The sequence below is a fragment of the Stylophora pistillata genome, chromosome 13 (assembly GCF_964205215.1).
Source record: "Stylophora pistillata chromosome 13, jaStyPist1.2, whole genome shotgun sequence".
NCBI classification, from domain to species: domain Eukaryota; kingdom Metazoa; phylum Cnidaria; class Anthozoa; order Scleractinia; family Pocilloporidae; genus Stylophora; species Stylophora pistillata.
The window spans coordinates 13,181,201-13,206,814 of NC_142531.1; the positions used below are offsets into that span (position 1 = coordinate 13,181,201).

At 40.7% G+C, this 25,614-nt stretch overlaps 2 protein-coding genes and 1 long non-coding RNA gene across 3 annotated transcripts; 2 read left to right on the plus strand and 1 right to left on the minus strand.

Moving 5' to 3' along the window:
* Window positions 1–697: 697 nt before the first annotated feature.
* On the minus strand, window positions 698–3,223 carry LOC148717729 (uncharacterized). The gene is made up of 3 exons (XM_088743625.1): window positions 1,935–3,223; window positions 1,067–1,781; window positions 698–977 (listed from the first exon to the last, which is right to left on the minus strand). The coding sequence occupies exons 1-3, from the start codon at window positions 2,152–2,154 to the stop codon at window positions 698–700; spliced, it is 1,215 nt and encodes a 404-aa protein (XP_088599751.1). The 5' UTR covers window positions 2,155–3,223.
* A 217-nt stretch (window positions 3,224–3,440) lies between these two features.
* Window positions 3,441–6,900, plus strand: LOC148717730 (uncharacterized). Its single transcript, XM_088743617.1, has one exon. It carries the CDS (start codon window positions 3,778–3,780, stop codon window positions 6,694–6,696), a length of 2,919 nt encoding a protein of 972 aa, XP_088599743.1. The 5' UTR covers window positions 3,441–3,777; the 3' UTR covers window positions 6,697–6,900.
* A 382-nt stretch (window positions 6,901–7,282) lies between these two features.
* On the plus strand, window positions 7,283–9,162 carry LOC148717731 (uncharacterized). The gene is made up of 2 exons (XR_015995000.1): window positions 7,283–7,654; window positions 8,085–9,162. It is a non-coding gene; the product is annotated as an uncharacterized LOC148717731 (long non-coding RNA).
* Window positions 9,163–25,614: the final 16,452 nt, after the last annotated feature.

Genomic DNA, 25,614 nt, shown 5'->3' on the forward strand with positions numbered 1-25,614 from the left:
TTTGATCCAACACAGGGCACTCATCGAGTCGATTCACAGGCATTGTTTAGTAGTAGCCTCGTTTGAGTTTTTTAAACTTAAGGGACGGACGTTTGCAATAATGGCTCAGTTGATGAAAACGAAAAAGCCATTAAACGAAAAACCATTGAAAACAATCAATTGGACTGTTTAGGGACCGGTCATTATTTATCGCCTGGGGGGGGTCGGAGTATTTAGGGGGGGATCACATGGTTTTTTGAAGACCTTTAGGGGGGATCAGCCGTAATTGACAAGCATAATGGGGGGGATCAGACCAAAAAAAAAGGAATTTTAGGTCGCGCCAGGACCCCGGGTGATTGCATTTGTAAATACTTTGGTAGGATTTGCCGCTGGGACTCCCCCAACCATATATTCAAGACCACGTTCAGTTGTATTTTGTATTATATAAACTCTATTCTAGCCCAGACACAAAACCCAAACCCTTTTACAGACCCTCCATTTTGTAAAAAAGAATCACTATCGTAGTCTAACATACACGTTTTTATTCAGGCACGATCTAAATTAGAAAGGTAATCAAGATTTTGAGAATGGAATACTTACAATTGCTCAAAATTGTTTCATAACGTTTCAGTTTGTTTTATAGAGAATCGTAATCTAAAATCATAAACTTTCATTATTTTAATACGCGGCCGAATGAAAAAAACAACTAAAAAAGTGTTTATTTTGGTGAGGCTGTATCTTGTTCCGCTTCCGTGTCAGAATCTTCGGCAGCCCTCTCCACTGGCTCTTGCACAGTCTCCTCGTCAGATTCATCTGAATCCTCGCCCGAACTTGACCCTTTTTCAGCACCATTACTGCTATTCTCTTCGTTCATTCTGGCCACTACCACTTTCAAATTGCGTGCCAGCTCTGTTTCAAACACGCCTCTTTCCAAAAGCCATAGCAGAGGATCCAGGTGGAGACGCTTGACAAATCTCGCAGTGAATCCTGCATTAATACTTGAGACACATTTGTAAGTATTCTTTTCGAGTGAATCGAAAACCTCTTTAGCTACCTCTTTTGAGGTAAGTTTTTCTAGGAGAAGTGCTGCAACCTTTTCTCCTTGATTTTCTTCACTTTTCTCTTGTTTTCTTTTTTTCTTCGGGATTGGCCGTTGTTCCCCATGGGAGATGGGAACTTTCTCTTCAAGCTCATGAGGGTGGTCGTGAGCGCATTGGAGGCTTTCTGCAGCTCTTGGTGTATGGCCTTCACTCGCTCTTGAGCTTCCTGGAAATATTTGAGCTCATCACTTGCAAACGACCTTAAGGTACGCTCTTCTGTATAAAGGTTCTTTCGTCTGTTGTTCATAAATGAGAGCAAATCGGATGCTGAATTGAAGGCCTCATTGACAGTGGTCAAGGAGGACTCACACTTCGCGACATCACCACTGCCCTTACATCCATCCACGCCTGACATGAACTTCGTGATGTTTTGGCACACTCCCCAATTCTCGTTTCTAAGCAAGTTGTTTTCTTTATCGGAAAGGGCTTTTATCTTTGTGTTTAACTGCCAACGCATTTGCTGTTGCTCGAGGAGATACTGTTTGAAACCGGCTTGTTTACTCACGAATGAAGATTCATAAATCTGCGGTACAACATTATTGTAGAATTTCAGCCTTTCTGTGTGTGGGTTGGGAAGAAGATATTTTTCCCACGGCTTCTTTTCTGGTGCTGAGTCGTTCCTCAGGAGTTGTAGTTGCCCGGAGCGTCCAAATGACAAAATCGCCTGCTTGCGCTTCTTGGGAGCACTGGCGGACGTAACACCTACCGATCACATAATAAATGTTTGTTAAGGATTGCGTTACAAATTATGCACCATGTTGCCTTACGTTTTTTGTTCATGGCTGGTTTGAAGCACAAGCCAATTATTTTATAGAGGCCTTCAAAATAATCATCTAAGAAACGATAACTCAATACCTTCACTGCTTGTTCCTCTTTGCTTTGATTCGCCTTGTATCTGAGCGAAGAAACGCCTCAGACGGCGAGTTTGTATCTTCGTTAGTCCAATGTCTCGCTCAAGAGTTTCGTCATCGACGTCCAGGAAATGCTCGACCTTTGCAACACCAATTTGTTTAAAATTGTCTGTGTAATTGCTCAAGTCAGCTTTTGTTAAAAGATAGTCAATTTCTTTATCCATTGAAAAGGCTTATAATGAAAGCAAATCAGCGCAATTGAACGAGTTCTGTGCCCACGTTTCGGCTAAATATAGGTTTTATATGTTAATATGTAAAAAATAAAGTTAAAGTTAATAAGTCACAACGATGTTAGTTAATAGTAGGTCACAACAACAAAGCATTATTTTAAAAGCGCGCTGAGAAGATTTCCGACAGTTGGACTTCAGACATTGTAATTGAGCAAGAATGGAAGATATGACAGAAAAGCTTAGCAATCTGGACGATAATGGTGATCAGCTTGGAAAGCATTTGGATTTAAGTGATGGAAGTACCCATAAACGATGCCATAATGAAAAGCGAAGCGAGCGAAGGGCGAGAACTGAGCGGCTTTTATCAGATATCGACAAGGACCAGGTAAATAAATGATGGATTTGCAGTCTTTATAAAAATATAAAAGCTAGCAAATGTTGTCTGACGGCGTTTCGATGTTACTAAAATCATCATGAAGGAAAACGCGGCAATTTCTTCGTGATACTGGTCCATTATTTTACGCTCAAACTGGTGAGAAGTAAAACAATAAAATATGCATGCAATACTATAAGTAATCATTAACATTGAAACGTCGAAACGACGCGGACATTAATTCTTTGTATTTAAAGACTGCAAATACTGGTATTTGTGGTCACTATAGTTTAGATAGGGTTATTCCCGGCATCTGAAAGACAACCCTATAATTTGCAGATCAGTGGTAAATAACAGTGTTAAATATTTAACTATGCTTACCATTAATACAATTAAATTAAAACGGAAATGTAGAACGTGACGCAAGCGAAGCGTGCGGAAGAAAAAAAACTGTAGGGGCTCCCTCGTGCGTGCGTCAAATGCAGACTATAAACCAGCAGACTTACTAGAAAATTGACGCGATTTAAATTATCGCAAAGTGAAGGCAAAATACTTTCTAATAAAATAAATAAATGCGAAAGGTGTGTTTTTTAATTTCAAACTGATGAAGAAAATTAACGCGGCGTTATAAAGAAACGGAACTTGTAGAGAAAACAGCTACCAAAATCCAATCGTTAAGATACATTCCTCAAGCCCATAGATCTAGTAAAACCGTGAGTATCTCGATCTAAGACGAAGTCACCTTTTATAAACTACTTCAGGGAAAAAAGAGAATGGAGATTGTAACATCGCAACAAAGCTGCACCCTAGAGCAAAATAGGGGTGTTATAGAAGAAGAATTATCGAGAGCAATTTCAGAGGAAAAGAAGCACAAGTTTCAAGGTCTGCTGTATGTCTTCGATCAACTATTTCTTCCGGTGCAAGATGCCAATGCTAAGACAAGAATTAGGTCTTCAATCCCCTTTCAAGAAGCATTAGAGTACTTTCTTGCGTTTCAACCTCATCACTCTGGGGCACCGTCAAAATATCAGAGAGTTGCCTTTCGCGAAGCTTTACTTCATGAAAAACATGGTCTCAGGATCAATATCATTCGTATAACCGAGGGTTTTGAGTATGTCGCGCTCCGTCCTGACGAAGTCGATTTAGAGTCATTCCTTTTGGATATTTTTAGTGCTTGTAGTACTAAAAGTGGACATAGTGCTCTTGTTCTCGATAAGGAAACCGTGCAAGGTATCGTTACTACCATGGACTCAGAATGGGATAAAATTTGTCTTAGAGTTATATTGCGATCCATATTCTCTAGAGAAGAAATGACAGCCCTAGGCTTCGATCCTGACAATCTTCCGTCTATGACGGAGAGAGTTAAATTCGTTGTTGAAGAGGTAAAAAATGCTAATGAGGCAGCAGCCGACCTCGTTAGGTTGCGCTTAAATTCCAAGAAGGAAAAGCTGGAGAAGGAGATAAAAGAGAAGGAAAACCTTCTTCAAAAGAAAACAAATATTTGGTCATCCAAAACGTTAGAAGAAATCCAAAGCGAAGTACAAAAACTCAAGGAAAAAGTTGAAGACACGGAGGGGCTTCTTCACAGCCAGCCCACCGAAAGCAATTATCAGAGAAAACGCCAAATGCTCAAGCGCCAAGCTTCAAGCCTTATCGAATGTAATCGACTGAAGAGGCGAAAGTTGTCAAACCAAGGTCCGAAGCCAAAGCTAGATGAGGAAGATGAAGACTTCATTGCAAAGGCAATTGAGGATAAATCATCTTATCATGGTAGACGACATGATACGGTCCTCTATACCGGCCAGAGGGTGAAGAAGAAAAACCTTCTTTCAATTGCCAACTACCGACTAGCTGAACGTGGGAAGAAATTAATTCAATCCGCTACAACAGTATACAACAGGGCGAGACCGAGAAACAAAAGAAGTCTCCAAGCGAAGCGCCATTGTGGCAAAGGCCTATTTTGTTGGAAAAAGCCACCAAAAGGCGAAGAAAACACAAACGAAAACACTCACTACCAACGAGCACACGTAAAAAACATAAAAAGACGATTCTGGGGTGCCAGAAATTCCAGCGCGAGAAAGTTTTGTTTCATGAGAAGCACCGATGACAAGGCTTACCTTAGACCAGGTACATCTGAAGGTTTTGACAAAGCCAGAAATCTTAGGATCTTAACATTATCAGATCACACTAAAGCAAGGAAGTTGCCAAAGTACGACTGGCCTGAGAAAATGGTATATGTGACCCCGGGTTCTCACCGTGTTTTCACGAAGTCAAGTGTAATGAATGAAACTGAAGAGAAGCTGATAACTGAGGACGATCGCCACTATGTATTTGTCCGGCCCAAAGCAATAGTGGGATCGTCAGGCACTGTATGGGCCAGTGAAACGGTTCGTTTGCGACATGAGGATCCATCAGCTTTTGAGGTTGACGAACCGACACCTGGCAGTCCACAGTACTCACTGGGATTTCGTAAATGCTGCGCGCGACTACACGATGACCTCTTTCTTTATTATGATATGACAGAGTCAGATGACCCAGACAAATTATCCGGAGAAACAGAAAGTAACTGTAAATTCTTCACTTACGAAAAAGAGAGAGCAGAACATTTGAAATTAAGGATTGACAATTTGTTGCAGTTTTGCGAAGACACAGAAATGTCAGAGCACAATAGGGCTCTGTTTGCTAGTCAGATAATACCAGTCACGAAACGCATTTTAGATGCCATTGATGATCTGTTTAAAGAGGAAGTCGATTCCATGGAAAAAGATGCGAGAAAGGACAGGATTTTAAGGGTAACCAGTTCATGTAAACATGGTCTTGAAGTTCTCGGAGATCTCTGCCTTCCACCTGTAAAGCCACGATGGGCTGACCTTACAGATGCTGGTCCGGGCGTGGGAGTTTCCAACTACGAAGTTAGATTTCGAGACGCCGAGTTAGCAAGGGTTCACAATTCCGATTATAGAGTGCGATGTCATCGTTCGAGGGGCGACAGCGGGCAAGGTGAAGCCGAAAGAACAAACTCGGCAATTTCTGATGCTCTTGTGGATGGCGCAACTCTAGAGTGGGAAAAATATAGGAGATTTGAGGATCTTTCAGAAGAGGAAATCAAACAACTGTCTCTCCAGTCATACGAAGAGTACGAAAAGAAACGGATGGAGAAAAATGCCTGGTATGTCTGTAGTCAGGTAGCCGAGAGAATTGATGATGCCCCTGTCCTTAAAGATTACATCAAGAGCAAAGTAAGCGAGTCCCCTGATGAATTATTCTTTTTCAATTCTGTTTACCTCGACAACTATCGGGGTGCATCAGAACGAAACAAAGAGCAAGCGCCCGGTGCAGCATACTTCCGAAAGATCGAATCGCTTATGGAAGACCACTATATTCGTGGAGAACTTTTTATGGAATTCTGTCGTGATGCCTGTAAAGAGTCAAGAGAAGAAAGTTCCAATCTCTGTTCCTGGTGTTCTAACAATAGATGGGTCGGTCCAGAAACGGAAAGAATTCCGCAACCTGTACCAGATTCAAACAATCCTGGACATTTCATGGATATCTATCAGACGGAATCGACGGGCAGGACACCAGATGATTACCTTCCAAGAAAATGTATTAAAGATCTGTACGAGGAACATTCTGACAGTATCAGAAACGATCAGGATACCATGAAGAGCTTCTGCTCAAAATATAATGTGGAAGAGAAGCACGTCATTGCATATGTTAATCATTTGAAGGATATTGAGATCCGAAAGGACATCAGAACAAGAGCAGCTAAGGAGCGAAGAAGGCAAGAGGCCGAACGAACGTACAAGGACTTTCAATGGGATAACCTCATCGAGGGTGGCAAAGTTCAAAAGTTGCGGGTAAGAGAACTAGACCTGTATCTCAACAAGCATGGTTTGACGACTGTGGGTCGGAAACTTGACAAAGTGAAGGCCATTCGATGTCACTATTACCGACAGAATAAAGAGACTGTGATAACAGAAGAACTGTCGAGTGATGAAGATGACGTGGAATTCGAGGATGAAGAATCCGAAAGTGGAGAGACAGAGAGCGACGATGACTATGTTTTCGTGGATTTGGATGAACAGCCTGAGATTGGCACTTCCTCGACAATTCAGTTCGTATCTGACGAGCAAATATTTACCGTTGTGGTTCAAGGTCCATGAGACGTAAGTACCACTATTAAAATATCACTTGCATATTCAAAAAGTTATTTGGCGGTGGCTGGGAGAAAAGGGGGGGGGATCATGAAACTTTCCACTACCGATAAGGGGGGATCTCTAAAAAACCAGATACTCTACGGGGGGATCAGGTAAATGCTTCGATGTGACAACAAAAATACTCCGACCCCCCCCAGGCGATAAATAATGACCGGTCCCTTAGTTACGAAGGAATCGTTTTAATATCTGCCATCAAGTGTTAACTTGTAAACAATCGTTCAGGGATCGTTCTTCCTCAGAATTCTTGGCTGATTCATCATAAATGATGCGAATCTTTGCCGTTTCTCGATCCTTTCGTATAACAGCGTGGTGAGGTGAATAATAAACCCTCTTCGTATTGAGTTCGTCCGTATTGTTCAAATTTGGCACCTTTCCGACGATTTCCTTTCGCACTTGCTCTTGTATAATCTTGTCCTATTAGTGAGGTAAACTCGGCTTCCAACAAGTTTACTTCACTAATATGACAAGATTATACAAGAGCAAGTGCCAACGGAAATCGTCGAAAAGGTGCCAAATTTGAACAATAGAGCGTTTGCACATGACGTCACAAATTTCGCGGGAAAGTTGAGTCGCCATGTTGGTGTTCTACATTTTTCAACATGGCGGGATATCCTCTCTCAGATTATGCGAACACGCTCGATCCCCACGTGAAAAAACGTTATTTAGAGAAGATGTCTTGTGTTGGAATCGATCCTCTCTTGTTCTCAGACAAAAAATACGATCCAGAGTGCCTGCCTCTGGTCGAATCGATGGATTTATCGTTGTTTTTGGTGATTGACACGCTTTATTACAGTAAAGACTATTTTAAGGCGTATAGAAGTCTACAGAACATGGTTGTAAACATGAAAGTGTTGCTATTGAAACTTATGAAAAGATCATGAAGGAAAAGCACATCAACTTTCAGGTAACGAAATGTGGCACGTTTATCAATAAACAATATCCATGGTTACGTGCCACACCTGATGTTTTGTGTAGGTGTGATTGCTGTGGGAATGGATGTGGGGAGGTCAAAAGCCCCTATTGTTTAAAGGATATAGACTTGGAGCTGTATAGTAACGAATACAACTCATGCCTACTTTTACCAAATCCAACAGTAAATATTCACTGCTGAAAAGCTTTATTGTGACGTTGTTGTTTGTGGTTTTCGTGAGCAAATTGATCTCTTCTGTGAAAGAATTTTGCCTGATGTCAGACACTGGCACTCTGTCGTTTCCAAACTTAATCACTTCTGGAGATACTGTGTGCTATCAGAAATTTTGGGAAGGTGGTATACTCAAAAGTGAAGTTTGTCTCATTCATCCCCTTATCCCAATTGTTTTTGCTTGTTTTTGCAGACTGGCAGCTAGAGGGCCTGTGGTAACATGCACAAACCAAGCATGTCCCATCTCTACTTTTCATTTATCTTGTTTGAAAATTACAAAAGTACCTAACAAGTGGTTTTGTCACCTGTGTCTAAAAACACCAGCAGCCAAAAATGAAAAATCAAAATGCAAACAGACAAGAAATATTTTGGATGAAGCTCTCAAAGTAGATTTTATCTGCACATGCAAACAAAACCCACTGTTCAGATTAACTGCTGAAATCCCACAACCCATTTTGTCAAGGTAGAAAGTTTTTTCATTTGCCCTGCTTATACTTCAAGCAGGTGCTGAACAATGCAATGACAACTTGGGAATGTATGGTGTGTAAATCAGGAGGAAAAACTGAACAAAGGTTGTAAGTGACACTTTCAATGCATCTAAAGATAGTGTTGCGATAACTGGTATTTCAAAATACTCTTCAGAAAAGTCAGCATCACTTGCAAAGCTGGATGATGGGCATTACCAATTGATTTCATCACCCAATGGTTGGCTTGACTGTGATATTATCCATGAAGTACATGTTTGTCTAAGAAACATTAATCCAGATGTGGAGGGCTTTCAGAGACCAACTTTAGGCCCCTTTAGAAACTTAATCAGGTTATTGGGGAATTTATTCAGATTCTGCATACTGGCAATGCCCACTGGGTATGTGTAAGCTCAGTAGGGTGTGAAGATGGCACTGTCAACCTGTGTGACAGTTTGTATCATAACATTATTCTAAATGAAGTACAAGAGCAGGTACTCAATCTTGTTGGACGTTCAAATTTTACTAGCATTTCAAGTTGTCCCTGTGCAACAACAGACAAATAGCAGTGACTGTGGAGTATTTGCTGCCACCTTTGCTACATGCCTTGCTTATGGTATACACCCTGAAACAATGCAATTTGGTGTTCCTAAAATGTGAAACCATTTATATCAGTCTTTAAAATCTGGTGTATTGAAAATGTTTCCTAAATTTTAGACTGCTTAAGATACATCTACAGTTAAAAATTTTTGGAGAGAAAGAATACCCACTTTATTATAGTGAAAATAAAATAGTTGCCCGATGCAATGGACCAGCATAGTTGAATGCTCAAGATGGAGGGCAGGGACCCAGTCTACGTTGAATCGATCCCAATCTTTCGCAGCTTCTTCTGAAACGAAGTGCCGGCTGCAGACCCTATCGCGTTCTTAAATATCATCAGTTAAGTCATCTTTACTTATCGCACAGATCCACATTCTTCTTCGCTCAGAAGTAAGTTCTTCGGTGTACTCTCCTTGACTATACTGAACACGTGGGACACGAAAAAACATTACTTTTTCGACGTTAGACCACTTCTTCCCTGTTTTGTTTCCACAGCTAATGACAAGGCAAAGGACTGTGATAACGAAAATATTACACGATTGTCTTCTCAAAACCGTAAAATGTGCTCCAAATGTTTCCTGTCACAATACTCAGAGCTGATTATCATGGAACACCAACATGGCGGATGAAGTCAGTTACCATGTACAAACAACTATCGAATGTCTGAAACCTGACTGCGATTGTTTGTACATGGCAAGCAGTCTTCCTTCCATGGGAGTGCATCTTCGTAATGACGATCATCAAAAGAGATTTCTTCGTTTCGCTTGGCCTTAAATGGCAAATGATTTGCGGATTCGATGTCGTCCGTGATTCCGATGCTTTCGGTTTTCCCAGAACATTTTTAGCATATTCGCGATCTCGTCGGCTTCATTCTTTTCGTTTACAGTCAAACTAAGTGAAGCGTACCCCTCAGGATTACATTAATGATTTGATTATTTGAATATTGAACCTGCTAATCGTTTCAGGGCGCAATAACGAGTTGAATATTTGAACGTGGAACCCGCTAACCGTTTCACAAATGCAATAATGGATTGATTATTTGAATATTCAACCCGATAGCCGTATTCGTTTTGAAAAGGCGCGGATCATTGTTCAAATCAGAAGTCCATTTCTGATTGGATTGTGCGAACACGTGATGATGGATCGAAACTATTTCAACATGGGGTCAGACACATCCTCGGAGACCCAGGGGTTGTGGGTCGATTTCAAGTTAGGGCATGAAGAGCCCCTGGGGAGATTGTCTTATAAGACTAGTTCCAAACGGTCACAATCGTTCTCCCATCTGATTGGTGCCAGAAAATCTTTGTGTTTTTCTGCTCAATCAGAGTGAAGTGTGCTTTGGAGTCCTTTCGTGTGTTGTAACACGGACAAATACTAATAGCTCAGTTGCTCGCTATGCCTTGGGCCGTGCGACGGAGATTTGAGTGAGGTGAAAAGTTTCAGTCTCAGCACACAATGTAAGAGAAATCGATCAGATTGTCCGCGAAAATCTTACCGGAAATTATACTGAATAGTTTCGCAGGTATCACTAGAGAACGTGTTTTAAATTTTACGAGGTTTGTATACAACACGATGGTTGCACTCATTGATATGTCGCTTTAAACGTTAACCGAGATTTAAGCTTACATCTTTTCTAGATTTTTTGCATAATTTGCTGTGACTGAAACTTTTCCAATCCCGTGAAGTTATTTCGTCGCACGGGCCACGCAGGTATGTCGAGCAACTGGTACTTGCACAACTTTCTGTGCGTGCCAAAATCTAATCTCATCTTCGCTTGAAAAAAAAAGAAAAGCAAAGCGTGGAAACTTTTGCTTCTTAGATATGGGTAGATGACCCTGTACTATTAAGCTGACATTTGCAATAAAGCAAACCCGCCCTTTCCACCCATTATTTCTTGGTCTTTGGTTTTGTTTTCCCCATTGAAAGCAGCATCGGATCGATTCCCAATGATCAAAGGTATACGTATGATGCAAGATCCTCGCAGTAGACAGCGCTATTTGTGCAAAAGCGAAAATCAGACCTGAAAAAAATCAATAGGGGGATTTTTTTCAGGTCTGATTTTCGCTATTGCATAAATAGCGCTGTCTACTGCGAGGATCGTGCATCATACGTATCTAATACCGCAGTTCAAAATATATGAACCTCATATATTCATTGTATCTCATTTATCACTTTCACGGGTTTATTAAGAATCAACTTAACGGCCTGCTCCCAGTTGGCTTGTTAGCTCAATTGGTAGAGCGCTGCACTAGTATCGCAGAGGTCAGTGGTTCGAGTCCCGTACAGGCCTGGTTTTTTTTTTTTTTTTTTTCAGGTCTGATTTTCGCCATTGCATAAATAGCGCTGTCTACTGCGAGGATCGTGCATCATACGTATCTAATACCGCAGTTCAAAATATATGAACCTCATATATTCATTGTATCTCATTGATCAAAGGTATTTAACTTGGTCTTCAACAATCGACTTAAGAGGTGAAATGACAATGACCAAGGGACTAGAAGAGAATCCAGGGCCTTCCTAGCTCAAGAATTTCAACACTCAGGCAGCATTTGAAAGATTAAACTCTTTCCAAACCCCTTCGGTAACTGCCCGAAAAAATCTCTCCTTTCCACGATGTTCTCGTTTGTTCAGATTTTAATTAGCTAACCGAAAACACAGCTAAGCTTTCTCTAAGCGCTTGCTGGAGGTCGTCCACGACCTTAAGCCGTATTGTGAACGACTTTACTACAAAGCGAAGATTAGATTTTGGCGCGCACAGAAAGCAGAAAGCTACGTAGGCGAAAGCGCCCGTTGCTCGACATACCTGTGTGGCCCGTGCGACGAAATAACTTCACGGGATGGGCAAAGTTTCAGTCACAGCAAATTATGCAAAAAATCTAGAAAAGATGTAAGCTTAAATCTCGGTTAACGTTTAAAGCGACATATCGATGACTGCAACCATCGTGTTGTATACAAACTTTAAAACACGTTCTCTAGTGATACCTGCGAAAACTATTCAGTATAATTTCCAGTAAGATTTTCGTGGACAATCTGATCGATTTCTCTTACATTGTGTGCTGAGACTGAAACTTTTCACCTCACTCAAATCTCCGTCGCACGGCCCAAGGTATAGCGAGCAACTGAGCTATTAGTATTTGTCCGTGTTACAACACACGAAAGGACTCCAAAGCAAACTTCACTCTGATTGGGCAGAAAAACACAAAGATTTTCTGGCACCAATCAGATGGCAAAACGACTGCGACCGTTTGGAACTAGTCTTGTAAGACAATGTCCCCAGGGGCTCTTCATGCCCTAACTTGAAATCGACCCACAGCCCCTGGGTCTCCGAGGATGGGTCAGACATGGCGGGAAAGGTGACTTGAGTGTTGTGTAGAACTTCTTGTAAATGTTGTACGTGGAATGTTATCGAGAGCTTTTTTCGCATATTTACATCTTGACGAACTTTTAGAAATTCTTGCGTGTATTAATGGTCGAAAAAAATAGTTTACTGGCGAAGCCATCGCAAGACTTTTTTTATTTCGTTAATATTTGCGATCGACTGTTTTCGCAGTGTTTTTACAGTGCAGTTTGTTCAACTTCAAGATTCCTCGTCAAATAGAACAATCTTATTGGACTTCAGAAATGGACTTCTAATTTGAAAAATGATCCGCGCCTTTTCAAAACGGATACGGCTATCGGGTTCAATATTCAAATAATCAATCCATTATTGCATTCGTGAAACGGCTAGTGGGTTCAATAATCAAATGATCAATTCATTATTGCATTCTTGAAACGACTCGCGGGTTCAATATCCAATTGATCAATTCATTAATGTACTCTTGAGGTACCCCTCAGTTTGAGGTACCGCTTCGGTTAGTTTGACTGTAACAATGGTTTACAAGAGATTATAAGATTCGAGACATTGTAATAATGTATGGTATTATTGGCAACCGCTGACAAGTCGGCGGGCTCGGAATACGTAGTTTGTACGTTCTACACGTTGGCTGACATTAAAGATCGTTATATTAAATCTTGTTCAATCTTGAGCTTTCAAGATCCTTACATGGTGTCAGGAGTGGGATCCGAATTAATTTGCAACCAGTGAATATTGTATTTAGTGGAAAAGGATCAGATGGATCAGCTAAAGCCGCCAGAAAATCTTGAGTTTAAAAGTCACGATTTGGCTTACGCGTGGAAAAAATGGAAGGAGGAAATTAAACTCTACCTCGACTTAACAACCAAAACAGAAGAAAAAGAAAGAAAGGTAAAGCTTATTCTGTAACTTATCGGTTCAAAGGGCCGAGAAATCTACGAGACTTTGCAGTTCGAAACCGAGGAAAAAGACAGAACACTTGATGAATTAATTCAGGCGTTTGGAGAATACTGTGATCCAAAAAAGAATGAGACCGTGGAGAGGCACAAGTTCTTTACAAGGAACTAGGAATCAGGAGAATCCTTTGATAAGTACCTTACAGAATTGAGACTTCTCGAAAAAACCTGTGACTTTGGAACACTTGCAGATTCCTTACTCAAAGATCGAATTGTTTGTGGATTATCCAGCTCCACTCTAAGAGAGAGATTACTCAGAGAGCCTAATCTCAACCTAAAGCAAGGCATCGACGTATGTAGGGCTTCAGAACTGTCAAAAGAACGGAACAAGTCCCTTGACAAGTCAACTCAAGAAAGTTTTATACATCTCAAAGCCACAAGTCGTGCAAGCACACTGAGTCAAAGCCTACCGAAGCATGCTTATACTGTGGGAGACTGCATGAGCTTGTGAAAGCTAAATGTCCTGCTTAAGGCAGAACTTGTAATCGTTGCAAAGAAGCAAATCACTTTGCTGTATGTTGTGGAAAGGCCACAAGTAACAAGCCTCCTGGACAAGGGCAGGTAAGATCTTTTCATGATGATAATGATTATGCTGCTGAAGGTCAACACTACGAGAAAATAAGTACGCTCAGTACTCACTCAAACACTGTATACTTAGTTAAGGACAGCCACGGCAGAAAATTATTCACTGAGTGAAGTGTGTGAGCCCCTACGCCAATTGACATTGAAGGAAACCGAGTGGTGCTGGCTTGACGCCCAGGACAGAGTTTTCCAAGAGATCAAGCTGCTTGTCACCAACTCCCCAGTACTGCGATACTACAACCCTGATTAAGAACTGACCCTACAGTGTGATGCTTCAGACAAAGGCTTGGGTGCTGCACTTCTGCAGCAAGGACAACCCATAGCCTTTGCAAGCCGGGCTTTAACAGCATGTGAGATGGGATATGCGCCTATTGAGAAAGAGCTACTGGCTGTTGTTTATGGGATGGAACGATTCCACTATTACATCTATGGTCGAAAGGTGGTAGTTAACTCTGACCACAAACCTCTGGAGTCAATTGTAAGGAAACCTCTACACATGGCACCAAAGAAACTGCAGCGAATGTTGCTTCGGCTTCATGAATATGACGTAAATCTAAGGTATCTGAAAGGGACTGAGATGTTTTAGCCGACACCTTGAGTAGAGCCTACCTTACCGAGGAAGCTCCGAGTGCCTTTACAGAAGAACTTACAATGATCAATGCCACTAACTTTGGATACCTAACTGCCTTACGTCTAGAAGATATAGCTTGTTGTATTCTGTCCGTAACTACGTCTCTTTAATCACATATAAGATAACTAGTAACAAACGAATTCAATCGACCTCTCTCGTTCGTCGCTCCACGTGTCATTACCTCCTCCGGTCATGTGACCGACACAACATCCCTTCTTTTCTTAACAGAAAAAAGAAAAACTTAATCTTAAACTAGATCATACGATCAACGCAACTGCAACTATGTCCAGAGTTCTTTTTTTCTTTACATAGCTCATGTCTTTATCTCCATTGTTCGCGCTGTTTCCCTTTGTTTTTTTTTTTTTAATCACAACAAGGTTCAAGCCTGTAAGAGGCTACTATCATGTCAGTTTTCTTTCTGGGTTACTCCCATTCACCATAGCGATCTGGGGGATGCCTATCCTGTTGCGGCCTCTGCCCTAATTTATTGTCCTCTTGCAACTCAAACTGATGATCACTGTCAAAACATTGTTCATCTCTGGGGGTAAACTTCTTTACTTCTGTGACGTTCCTCTGGTATTGAACTTTCTCAGGTGACTGTACCACAACACTATTGCCCTTCGCTCACTTTCAAATTTGGTTGACGACTTGTTTGACTTTTTCTTGTTTAGAAGCACTTGGTCACCAGTCTGAAGGTCATTGGGTTGAGCACCCCTTCGTTCATCTGCATATATCTCCGCTTTTATTTTCTTTTCCCAGTCGCGATCTCGTAGCTCATCATCATTTACGGTAGTTTCGCGCAACTCAGGCATCTTAATGCGGATCTTCCGACCAAATAATAACTCTGCAGGGGAAACCCCTGTGACGGTGTGCGGCGTTGTTCTGTATGTAGCGAGGTAATGAACAAGCTCTTTCCTCCAATTTTTTCCTTCTGTTTGTGCAATTCTCATTCTCTTGAGTAGGCTTCGGTTTTGACACTCTACTTCGCCATTTGCCTGTGCCCATGGTGGCGTAACCTTGCGGTGTAAGATACCATTATCAACAAGAAAATGCTCAAACTCTTCACACCGGAATTGTGGTCCGTTGTCGCTCGTTATGGTTACTGGCAGGCCATTAACAGCGAATATCGTCTCGAGGCGTGAGATTATCTGGGATGCAGTAACTGACATCAAGATCTCCACTTCATAGTACCTAGAATAATAGTCAATGACAACAAGCAGGTACTCTCCTGTTGGCATCGGTCCTAGGAGATCCAAGGATAAGTCCTGCCATTTGCCAAGCGGCAGCTCAGTAGGCTTCAAAGGCTCCGGTGGAGTTGCTTGTCCAACTAATAGGTCTTTTGCAACAAACCGTCACGTGACCGATTTTCCCTTGGCAACGCCATACTGGAGGGCAAGCCATTCAGTCTTTCCTTGACAACCAACAAAGCGCGAGTGGGCGAAGTGGATACAAAGGTAAAGTTAAAGGTCTTTTAAGGCGTTTGTTTGTCGTGATGTCACAAGAAAACAATAAGATAATATCTCTCTAGAATTTTTGCATACAACTGAAATGGTCTTGGACTGAAATCAATCAGTGAAAGCCGGGTTTCAGACTCGTGAAGTTCTAGCACGTACTCGCTTGAAGCGATATCAAAAAAATCTCCGAAAAATCTCCTTGATTGTGTTGTAATAATTCGACTTGATCGCTTTTTTCATGTGGAAGTTTGGTTTTAGGGTTTTCACTGGATTTTTTGAATTTAATGTATGCGAGCAGGTTAAGAACTGACAAGTTTACCTAAAGCAACTTGCAACGGTGGTCACGATGAGTAAATTTCATTGCTGTGTTCCTGGTTGCAATGCAGATAAGTGCTACGACCGTGAAAATAAGTTATTGTTTCGCAGATTTCCGCCACACTCCAAGAAAGAGCTTAGAGATGGTTACACAGTAGTTTGCTTATTAGTGAACTTCCAGGGACCACTGATAATGTAATCAGCAGAAGGATAGATAAAATACATGAGAGATACACAGTGAGCCCACTTTACTTTATGGTAAACATTGTGGAAAGCCTACAACTATAGTTCTGTCAAAGGTATTTGATAGTGTACAAACAATATTGCTCAATAGTGTGATAAATCCAGGCGATGCCTTAGGCTATTAAAGGTCATGCAACAAGAAAAAATTTTTGGTTCACTGAATAACCTTTGGTTAGATATTGACCAATACTTTAAAGGGAGTATAGTTTCAAGAAATTTTCCAAGATGATTTTTTATTTCATTGTACAACTGCAAACATGTTTCTTGAAGACACAACAGTTCATTATTAAACATCTAAATCTGTAATTGGTGAATTTTATTCAATCCATGCAAAGACTTCAATTTTTTTCATCCCCTTTAAAAACATTAGTGGTAATAAAATCTTCTAAGAGTGTAAATATCTGTCTTCAGTAGTATGTGTTAATGCAGCTTCTTTGTATTGGGAAAACGAAATAAAAGAAAACATCTTAATCGGAGTTCTAAGCATTACAAAACCTTGAGACAGTGATAGATTACTGCAGAATCAAGTCTTGAGGACAATGCACTTGAGCTTGTACATGCCTAACCAACTTATTGTTGTTCATTTAATTTATTTTAAGTTGATTCTGGATACAAATAAGTTGTTGTTGTAGTTGTAATAATAATACTAGCTAGTATGTACTTGAAACATAAATTATTAGGAGTTTGCACATTTCGAGGTTCCTATTCAAGTAAAAATAAAAAAAGAAGGCATCCACATTATCTTTGGCAATCTGAAAAAATTCTGCATCATAATAAATTCTTTCACAGAAGAAAGTTGTCTCATTGATATAACTGAAAAAGTCATTCCATTGGTAATAGTATTCATGGTTTCTCTTCAGTGACAGCTGCTTGGCAACAGGGTTTTTGTAAATATGAGGTACTCCATCAAAATCATTTGAGCCTTCCTTGACAACTTTGGTTTCGAAAAGTCCAAATGGGAGGTAACCGTTCCCCCCAGCTGAGCTGTCATACACTTTCCTATCTCGTGAGAAACTAAGCCACGGTGACCAAGGGTTTATTATCACTTTGATGCTACTTTGACCTGGTTAGCAGAATATTGAACTGCAAAAAACGAAAAAAAAATTAGCTTAGTAATGCTTTTGTCCAGAAAACACTGCAATAATGTTAACTAAACATAAAAATCTATTTTGTAAACTCTCATCTACTGAAAGCTTAATTAACTAGCATTCATCTTTCTTGGTTGCATGTACTGTATTATCTCAATCACAAATTTAAAAAACAGGCTATTGTTTAACTTAGAACGGCAAATATCTCCAACTTAATTATATACTTTACCTAAACAAAACAATATTCTTGTAAATTCTGGACAAATTTTCATTTTCAATGTTGTGAAATTTTCTTGGTATTTTGATCTTAACCTTATAGCTTTATATAAGCTTAAATACGGTTCCATTTAGGTGCTGATCACCACTTAAATATATATATTTTTTATTTTGTAGTCATTTCCTCCAGAGGATTTCCTCCACCTTAATATTAAGAAACACCCGACGACTTTATTTAAGCTTATATTTGCACACAGAAGTTAGGATATCCCAGATTTTACTTACGTTTCTTATCATGAAGGTAGCCAGGTTCAGCGAAAAACTTGTAGGCTTTCCTGGTATGTTCGCATCGCAACGCCTTCTGAGCAAAACTTTCAACTTCTGCGAAAGAAATATCAGGAAACTTGCTTGAATCTCTGGACTCCACACCTGTGAATATAAGAAAAATTATTCGAGTTCACCCTGAACAACGAGACTGCAATCAAATATGCTAGTATTTTTGTTGTGAGCGAGAAGCCTCCCTCCAACAGAAACTCGGTCGTGATTCGGTCGAAAGAGCTTGGCTACCAGCAGTCGCCATATGATGCAAGGCTATTCTCCCTGAAATTCAAACGAAACTATCACTCAATATTTTCATTCTAAAGGCTTAAATATCCGTGTAAGATAGCAATAAAGTCGAATGAATCACGGGGATTTTTCGGTAACGTTGCCGCCATCGCTATCTCTTCAAACGAGACTGACCAAACTAAAACTTCACGAGTCTGAAACTCGGCCTCTAGTGACTGATTTCAGTCCGAGACTAGTTCAGTTGTATGTAAAAATTTCAAAGAGATATTTTCCTGTTGTTTTCTTGTGACATCATAACAAACAAACGCCTTAAAAGACCTTTAACCTTACCTTTGTATCCCCTCCGCCAACTCGCCCTTTGTTGGTTGTCAAGGAAAGACTAAATGGCTTGCCCTCCAGTATGGCGTTACCAAGGGAAAATCGGTCACGTGACAGTTTGTTGCAAAAGGCCTATTGACATCCATGACACGAACTTACATATTGTTCAGCGTCTTTGTCGATACCGGGCCACCACACTTTAGTCCTCAGTCTCAGTTTCGTAGCAACAATTCCAACATGTCCTTCGTGTGCAATAGCTAGTACTTGCTGTCTCAGAGTTTGGGGAATAACAATGCGAGTTCCACGCAAAACAACTTTGCCGATGGCACACAGTTCGTCTTTTACTGGAATATATTTAACACATTCTTTGTTGTTCCACACACCTTCATGAATGCATCGCCTTACTTCACACAGTTCAGCATCACGATGGGAATGTTCCTCTACTTCTCGTGTTGTCATGGCTTTTGGGGTGGCTGTCTGGGCTATAAACCGTACATATTCTTCTGCAACGTTCCTCGTTTTCTCCTCGTCCAGACTGTGGTAACAGCTCAGTCGAGACAGGGAATCTGCTATGTTCTCGCTACCAGGCTTGTATTCAATGGTGTAGTCAAAAACTTGCATACGCAGTACCCAGCGCTCAATGCAGGCCGGGGGTCTCAACTTCTTTGAGTATAAACATTCCAAGGGCTTGTGATCAGTTACAAGGTGAAACTTGATCCCATATAGTTAAGTGTGGAACCGTTCACAAGCCCATACAATCGCCAGCGCCTCGCGCTCTGTCTGGCTGTATCTGCGTTCTGCATCCGTTAGACTTCGACTAGCATACATAATGACCCTGAACTCTCCTTGCTGCTTCTGAGCAAGAACGGCGCCCAAACCCACAGGACTTGCATCAGTGATTACACGAGTCTCAGCATCTTTGTCGTAATATCCAAGAACCTCTGCTGGAGCCAGTTCATTTTTCAGCTTCTGAAATGCTACTGCTTGCTCTGATCCCCATTGGAACACACTATCCTTCTTTGTCAGTCTTCGCAGTGGCTCTGACAGTGTCGCAAGATTTGGAATAAACCTTCCACTGTAATTTACTAGACCTAAGAATGACCTGACTTCTGAAACCGATTCTGGTTCTCTTGCTTCGACTACTGCCTTCAATTTGCCAGCGGCCACACCCACTCCTCGACTTGACAGGACATGGCCCATGAATGTCAACTGACTCCTGGAGAATTGGCACTTTTCTAAGTTGAGGATAAGGCCGCATTCACGTACACGCATCATCACTTTTCGCAGACGTTCATCATGCTGGTCAAGTGTTGCACCATGCACTATAATATCATCTGAGATATTGTGTACCCCTTCAATACCTTGCAATGGCTGCTAGATAACCTGCTGGTATTTCTCCGGAGCTGCTGATATCCCAAACATCAATCTTTTATATCGGTACAGACCTTTGTGTGTGATGAATGTGGTAATCTCACGGGATTCTTCAGATAATTCAATTTGATGGTACCCCCATCTTAAGTCCAGCTCGCTGAACACTTTACTATTGTTCATGTCTTGAAGTACTTCAACAATGGTTGGAATTGGGTATCGTTCACGTTCTACCGCACAATTTGCTTGTCTCATGTCTACACAAAGTCTCACTTCCCCATTGAGTTCCATTGGGACTACAACTACAGGGTTGACCCACTGAGATGGACTGTTTACTTTCTCAATGATGGCTGTATTCTCCAGTTCGTCTAATTTCTTCTCGATTTTGTCTCTAAGATTGAATGGTGGTCTACCACATTCTCTTTTATATGCAACTTAAGCTGATATCCTTTTAGCTTTCCTACTCCTGTAAAACAATCTTTGAATTCTTCTACAATGTCACTGCTTACAGAGTTTATGGAACTTCCTATCTGAAGCACTCCAAGCTTTTGGATCCTTGTGGATCGTTGTGGGTATTTCGTGACGTCTATTCTCTTTGGAAGTGAAGAACAAGTGACTGGAAAATTAAGCGCTCAAATCTCCACCTACTCATCTTTATTGCTTCGTAGTGGCAAAGTAACAACTTAGCATTTTTGTTTACGATAGGCGTTTTCCCCAAACGTGTTTAGGTGAAGGGTCTCAGTCGACGTTGCAGTTAAACCCAGCTTCGCTTTGATGTGGTCGGTCACGTACGAACGTTGATTGCCAATGTCGAACAAAATTCGTACGGGAACGGACTTGGATCAGTCTTCGTTTGTTGCTATCGCGGTAGCAGTTTGTAACAAAATGCTCCCCTTGGCCTTTATCGTACTTGTAGTTGCGGTGGTAGTGGCGCTCCCAAAACGAGTGTTATAAACCTGCTAGCCAGAGAACCATGCGAGCCAAGGGGCGAGCCATGCGAATCATGCGAGCCACAGTCAGAATCAGAAGAAGCGGCGTAGTAGAAGCATTTACTGTCAGCTGGTGGGTCGAATGCTATCTCGAAACCAGCTTCTGCTACATATACTCTGGTGGCGACTTTTTAAGAAAGACTTGTCTGAGGGAGGAGACAACCACATGCAGGAATCAGTCAACCGACAGAGTTTTGATAACTCTGATTCATTAAAGAGTGAAGCTGTTAAAACTGTGCGATTTACCTACCATTCTTAACGCCCAGGAAGTACTGTTCTCTTTTCTCTTGAATAAATTTCCATGTGGATATTAATGAATGACAGGCGTCAATAGACACCATTCAACTACCCATTCGAGTAGCGGTAGGGCGGTGGAGCCGTACGTTTTTCTCAAAAAATGTTTTACTTAAGTCTTGAACCTTAATTAATTTTTGTCGCATTGTTTTTATTTTTTGCGGATCCTGAGCGATTTGAATAGATAGATTTTTCTCTAAATAACAAGAATATGAAAGAAAGAAAAAAAATCGTCCAACTCACGACAGCCATTACTAAGACGCAAGACTTGGCAAGATGTACATATGTTTAGAGCATTTTTCATATTTGACGCACCAGCAGTAGTTCTGGCAACCGAAGCGAGATTAGGATTTTTATGGGAATATTGCAATTTTAAGCACTTTTGTAGCTAAATTTAACATTTATTTCCCAGGGAAAGAGAGAGTTCCCTGGGAGGGACGTTGTACCGTTTATACTCGTCCCCAGGATCATCTCCGCTTTCAAGATGGCGGGCAGGCGTTTCATAGCGATAGTTTTTGTGATAGTTGGGCGCGAAATGATCGACGACCTCCCAGACCCTGGACAGATCAAAGAAAAAAAATACCCGTACAAATGGATGGCATGACTCGCATGGCTCGCACCGTGGCTTGCTGGCTCGCAGATTGTGCAGACCCTCCCAAAACTAGTTGCTTCTTCCTTGTTAACGTTACTGTCGGTTGGCCGCGATTCTAGATATCCTCCTAAACAAATTGACTGATGATGACGGCCACCGCAGTAAGATCCTACTGGCTAAAAGTACATGACTAAAAAAAACTAAGTGTAAATGTAGTCTTGAAGAAAGGATTTCATTGTAGTGCAAGACCAACATGGAATGGCAAAAAGTAAAATGCAAAGCAAACTGTAATAAAATTGGGAAAAGTCAACTAAATATGCGAGCTGTACCTCTAACCGGTATTCTATAGGCCCTTAAGATCCTACCAGCTAGGAGTACAAGACCAAATAAAAAAAATAATAAATGTAGATGTTTTCTCGAAAAAAATGATTCATAGGAGTGTAAGACTAATCAGGGGAGGGGGTAAAAAGTGAAGCAAAGCAGGGGTAAAATGTGAAGCAAACCGAAGTAAAGAGTTGAGAAAAGTGGACTAAATATGCAGGCTGTTCCTCTAGCCGGTAATATTATAAGCCTCCCGAGATCCTACCGGCTAGAGGTAGGAGACAATAGAAGTTTCATCTTGAGGATCTTTCTAACCAGTAGCACGATGAAAAGGGCTTTATAGTGGCGCTACTATTCATAAGTTTTGTTTACTGTTGCAAACGTAGATCCTTGCGGCTGCAGTGTTAAGTCTGTTATTAGCTAAAACTCTGCGGAATCGAACAGGAAACTTGAGATCGACGAGGATGAAGGGAACAGTCAAACAAGTTTTTTAGCGAAATTTCCTTGGTTTAACCTCTACAATGATTCATCCACATGTAAAGTATGTAATAATGTTCAAATCCTGCTCAATCACGTCGCTTGACTGTTGTTAAATCGGAAATGGTGTTACTGGAATAGTCTACCATATTGGAATAGCCAACAATTTCTGATAGCCGCGCAAGTCCTCGGATGTACCTCTAGCCGGGCTAGCCAGTGGGGTTTCGGCACAACCATCGTGAAGTGGCACTCGGGCCAATTTCGATCCCGCGCAAATTTTCAATGGAAGGCATGGGAACCGCTTTCACGAAAAATATGCGAAAAAAAACATTGAAACGCTCGTGTAAATTTGTAAACGGAAACGTAAGGAAGGGAAAGGAAAATTTGATGATTTCGTACACAAAGCTGATTTCCTTTTTACCAAAAAAGTTACACCGTAACTTACTGGCTTGTGCAGTTGTTTGGTAACTTGTGTGCTAACTTGCTTCTAGAGATCTGAAAGCACACCTAGTCATTACGAAGATAGGCTTTTGACCAATATGAGCGCCATTGTCTTTTTACCAAAAAAGTTACACCGTAACTTACTGGCTTGTGCAGTTGTTTGGTAACTTGTGTGCTAACTTGCTTCTAGAGATCTGAAAGCACACCTAGTCATTACGAAGATAGGCTTTTGACCAATATGAGCGCCCACGTACTATACCGGCTGGTTAACGACATTACAGTATACAGGTCAGCGGTTATTTAAAATTTCTTGTTATTGTAAAACACTATTATTGTTATTATTAGTTATTGTTGTTATCTTTAGTATTTTCATTCTTATTATTCTTTTATCAGCATCATCATAATTTTTCAAAGATAGTGGGAACTCCATCTCCCAAGATACAAAACAGCTGAGGAATTATAAAACTAAAACTTTTAACAATGTACGCCTAATAGTAATGCAAAAGCTCTCGAATGACTTGTATCTTCTCAACTTAGTTGAGTTACGCAGCGTAGATTACGTGAATCGAATAGAAGATTTTAAGGTTTTCTGGTAAGTTTTCTGGTATGCTCTGGCAGGCTTCCTTCGCTTGAAAATTAATACTTAAGTGTCGTTCAAGTCGGTTACTACGAGAACTCACCCACAGGTAGTTTCTCTTTGTCTATTTCAAGAGAATGTTATGCTAGTTTCATTCTGTGGACATCGTTTTCGCGATACGTATACTGTTTAGGCGTAAGGACATACACTGTCACTATTTACGACGCCAAACAGTAACCCTTTAAGTGAGAACGTGCCTTTTTTTGCCAGAAATTGTGCTTATGCAAGCATAAACACTCCATCACCCCGTAAAAGTAAACAAGCAAGTGAGCATAGGCTAAAACAGTCAGAACCTAGCATACGTCTCCACATCATCCACATGGTCCTATTTGAAACTTGACATCCTTGAGGCAGACATGTGACATTACGTTACATTACGTTTGTATCCTTAGATGCGTCTGCCCTTGAGAACTGTCTGCATAATTTTCCGAAATGTTGTCGACCGAGAGCCTGTACCCCAAGTTTATATCCCCGAATTATACGATATAAGCGGTATTTATCTAATAAAGATGACTTGTGCATTTTGCCGTAGACCTCTGAAATAGTACTTTGACTTCACTTACCTAGTTATATCACATTTTGTGGTTTTTCATTATCCGTTAAGGAAGTTATTACACTTTACGCTATTACATTATGCGTTAGAAAAGTTATTACATTTTGTAGGGTAAGAGCTACAAATCAAATTATTCAGCACCCTCTTGCTGATAACGATTTGATTAGTGGTTTCTTATTTATCGAAGTGAAGAAGGTGTTTGATACTGTGGTCCGTGGTTCTCTTCCGACAAACGATAAGCACTCTAAGATATATCACGGTCTAACTGCATCAACACTTACAGCCTGTTATCTCGACTTAACTTGGTCATTTCTAAGTACCTATCGACTCTCATTACCAATACTCCTATCTCAGGCAAACAGTTTCTCGGATCTACCTCCGGTTGGTTTGGAGCAAAGTTTAGTAATTCTACACTCTCCGAATGGCATTCGGGAAATTCAAACAGAGAGTTTCATATATTGTTCACTCTCTTTTTTTGTAGAGAATAACCGATTCACGTTTCACGAGGCTTCGATCCTTTCTGTTTTAGTCTCGAAGAGCTTCACAAATGTTTAAAAAAGTATATGTTTGTGACCCTCTTTCACTCTATGATGGGCCGAGGAGAATATGCGCATGCCACAATCAATTAAACGAAGATATCCTGTAAGTTACACGAATTGAAGAAAATCTTTTATTTAAATTTCGCGAAAAATTGTTCAGAACACCTTCACCTTTCATCACATTTTGATATACAATCCAGCCTCTCTTTCTCTTCATTGCCGGATTTTCAATGGAAATCAATTGATCGTTTTGCCCCTATGGTTTTCCCCAGGAATAAACATTTCAGATGTTGATATGTATATCTGTAGGGATTACCAGGCAAGAGAATATAAACTCACACAAATACAAACTGTAAAAAATATCGTTCTGACCAAAAGCTAGTAATAAAATCCAAGGAAAAATGACCAAGAAATAACTCTTTCAAAAAAGTGTTAAGGTAGACCATTTAGGAGCAAAAAAAATAACGGATTTCCTGCATTTACGAGACTTACATAATTTTACGGCCATAAAAGCGCGTAGCGTTGTACTAAAAATCTTGAAAGTTTTGAGACAAAATCTTTAATTTAACAACACTTTCAGAACATACCAACGCAAAATAGAATTTACTAGTCCAAATAATAGCCAAAATGTCGAAAAGCCTCACTTGAAGTCGATATGTAGAATAGGTAGAATCCTGACCAGCTTAAAACGATGGCCTTGTGCTGCTGCTTTTAGTCATTACAAGA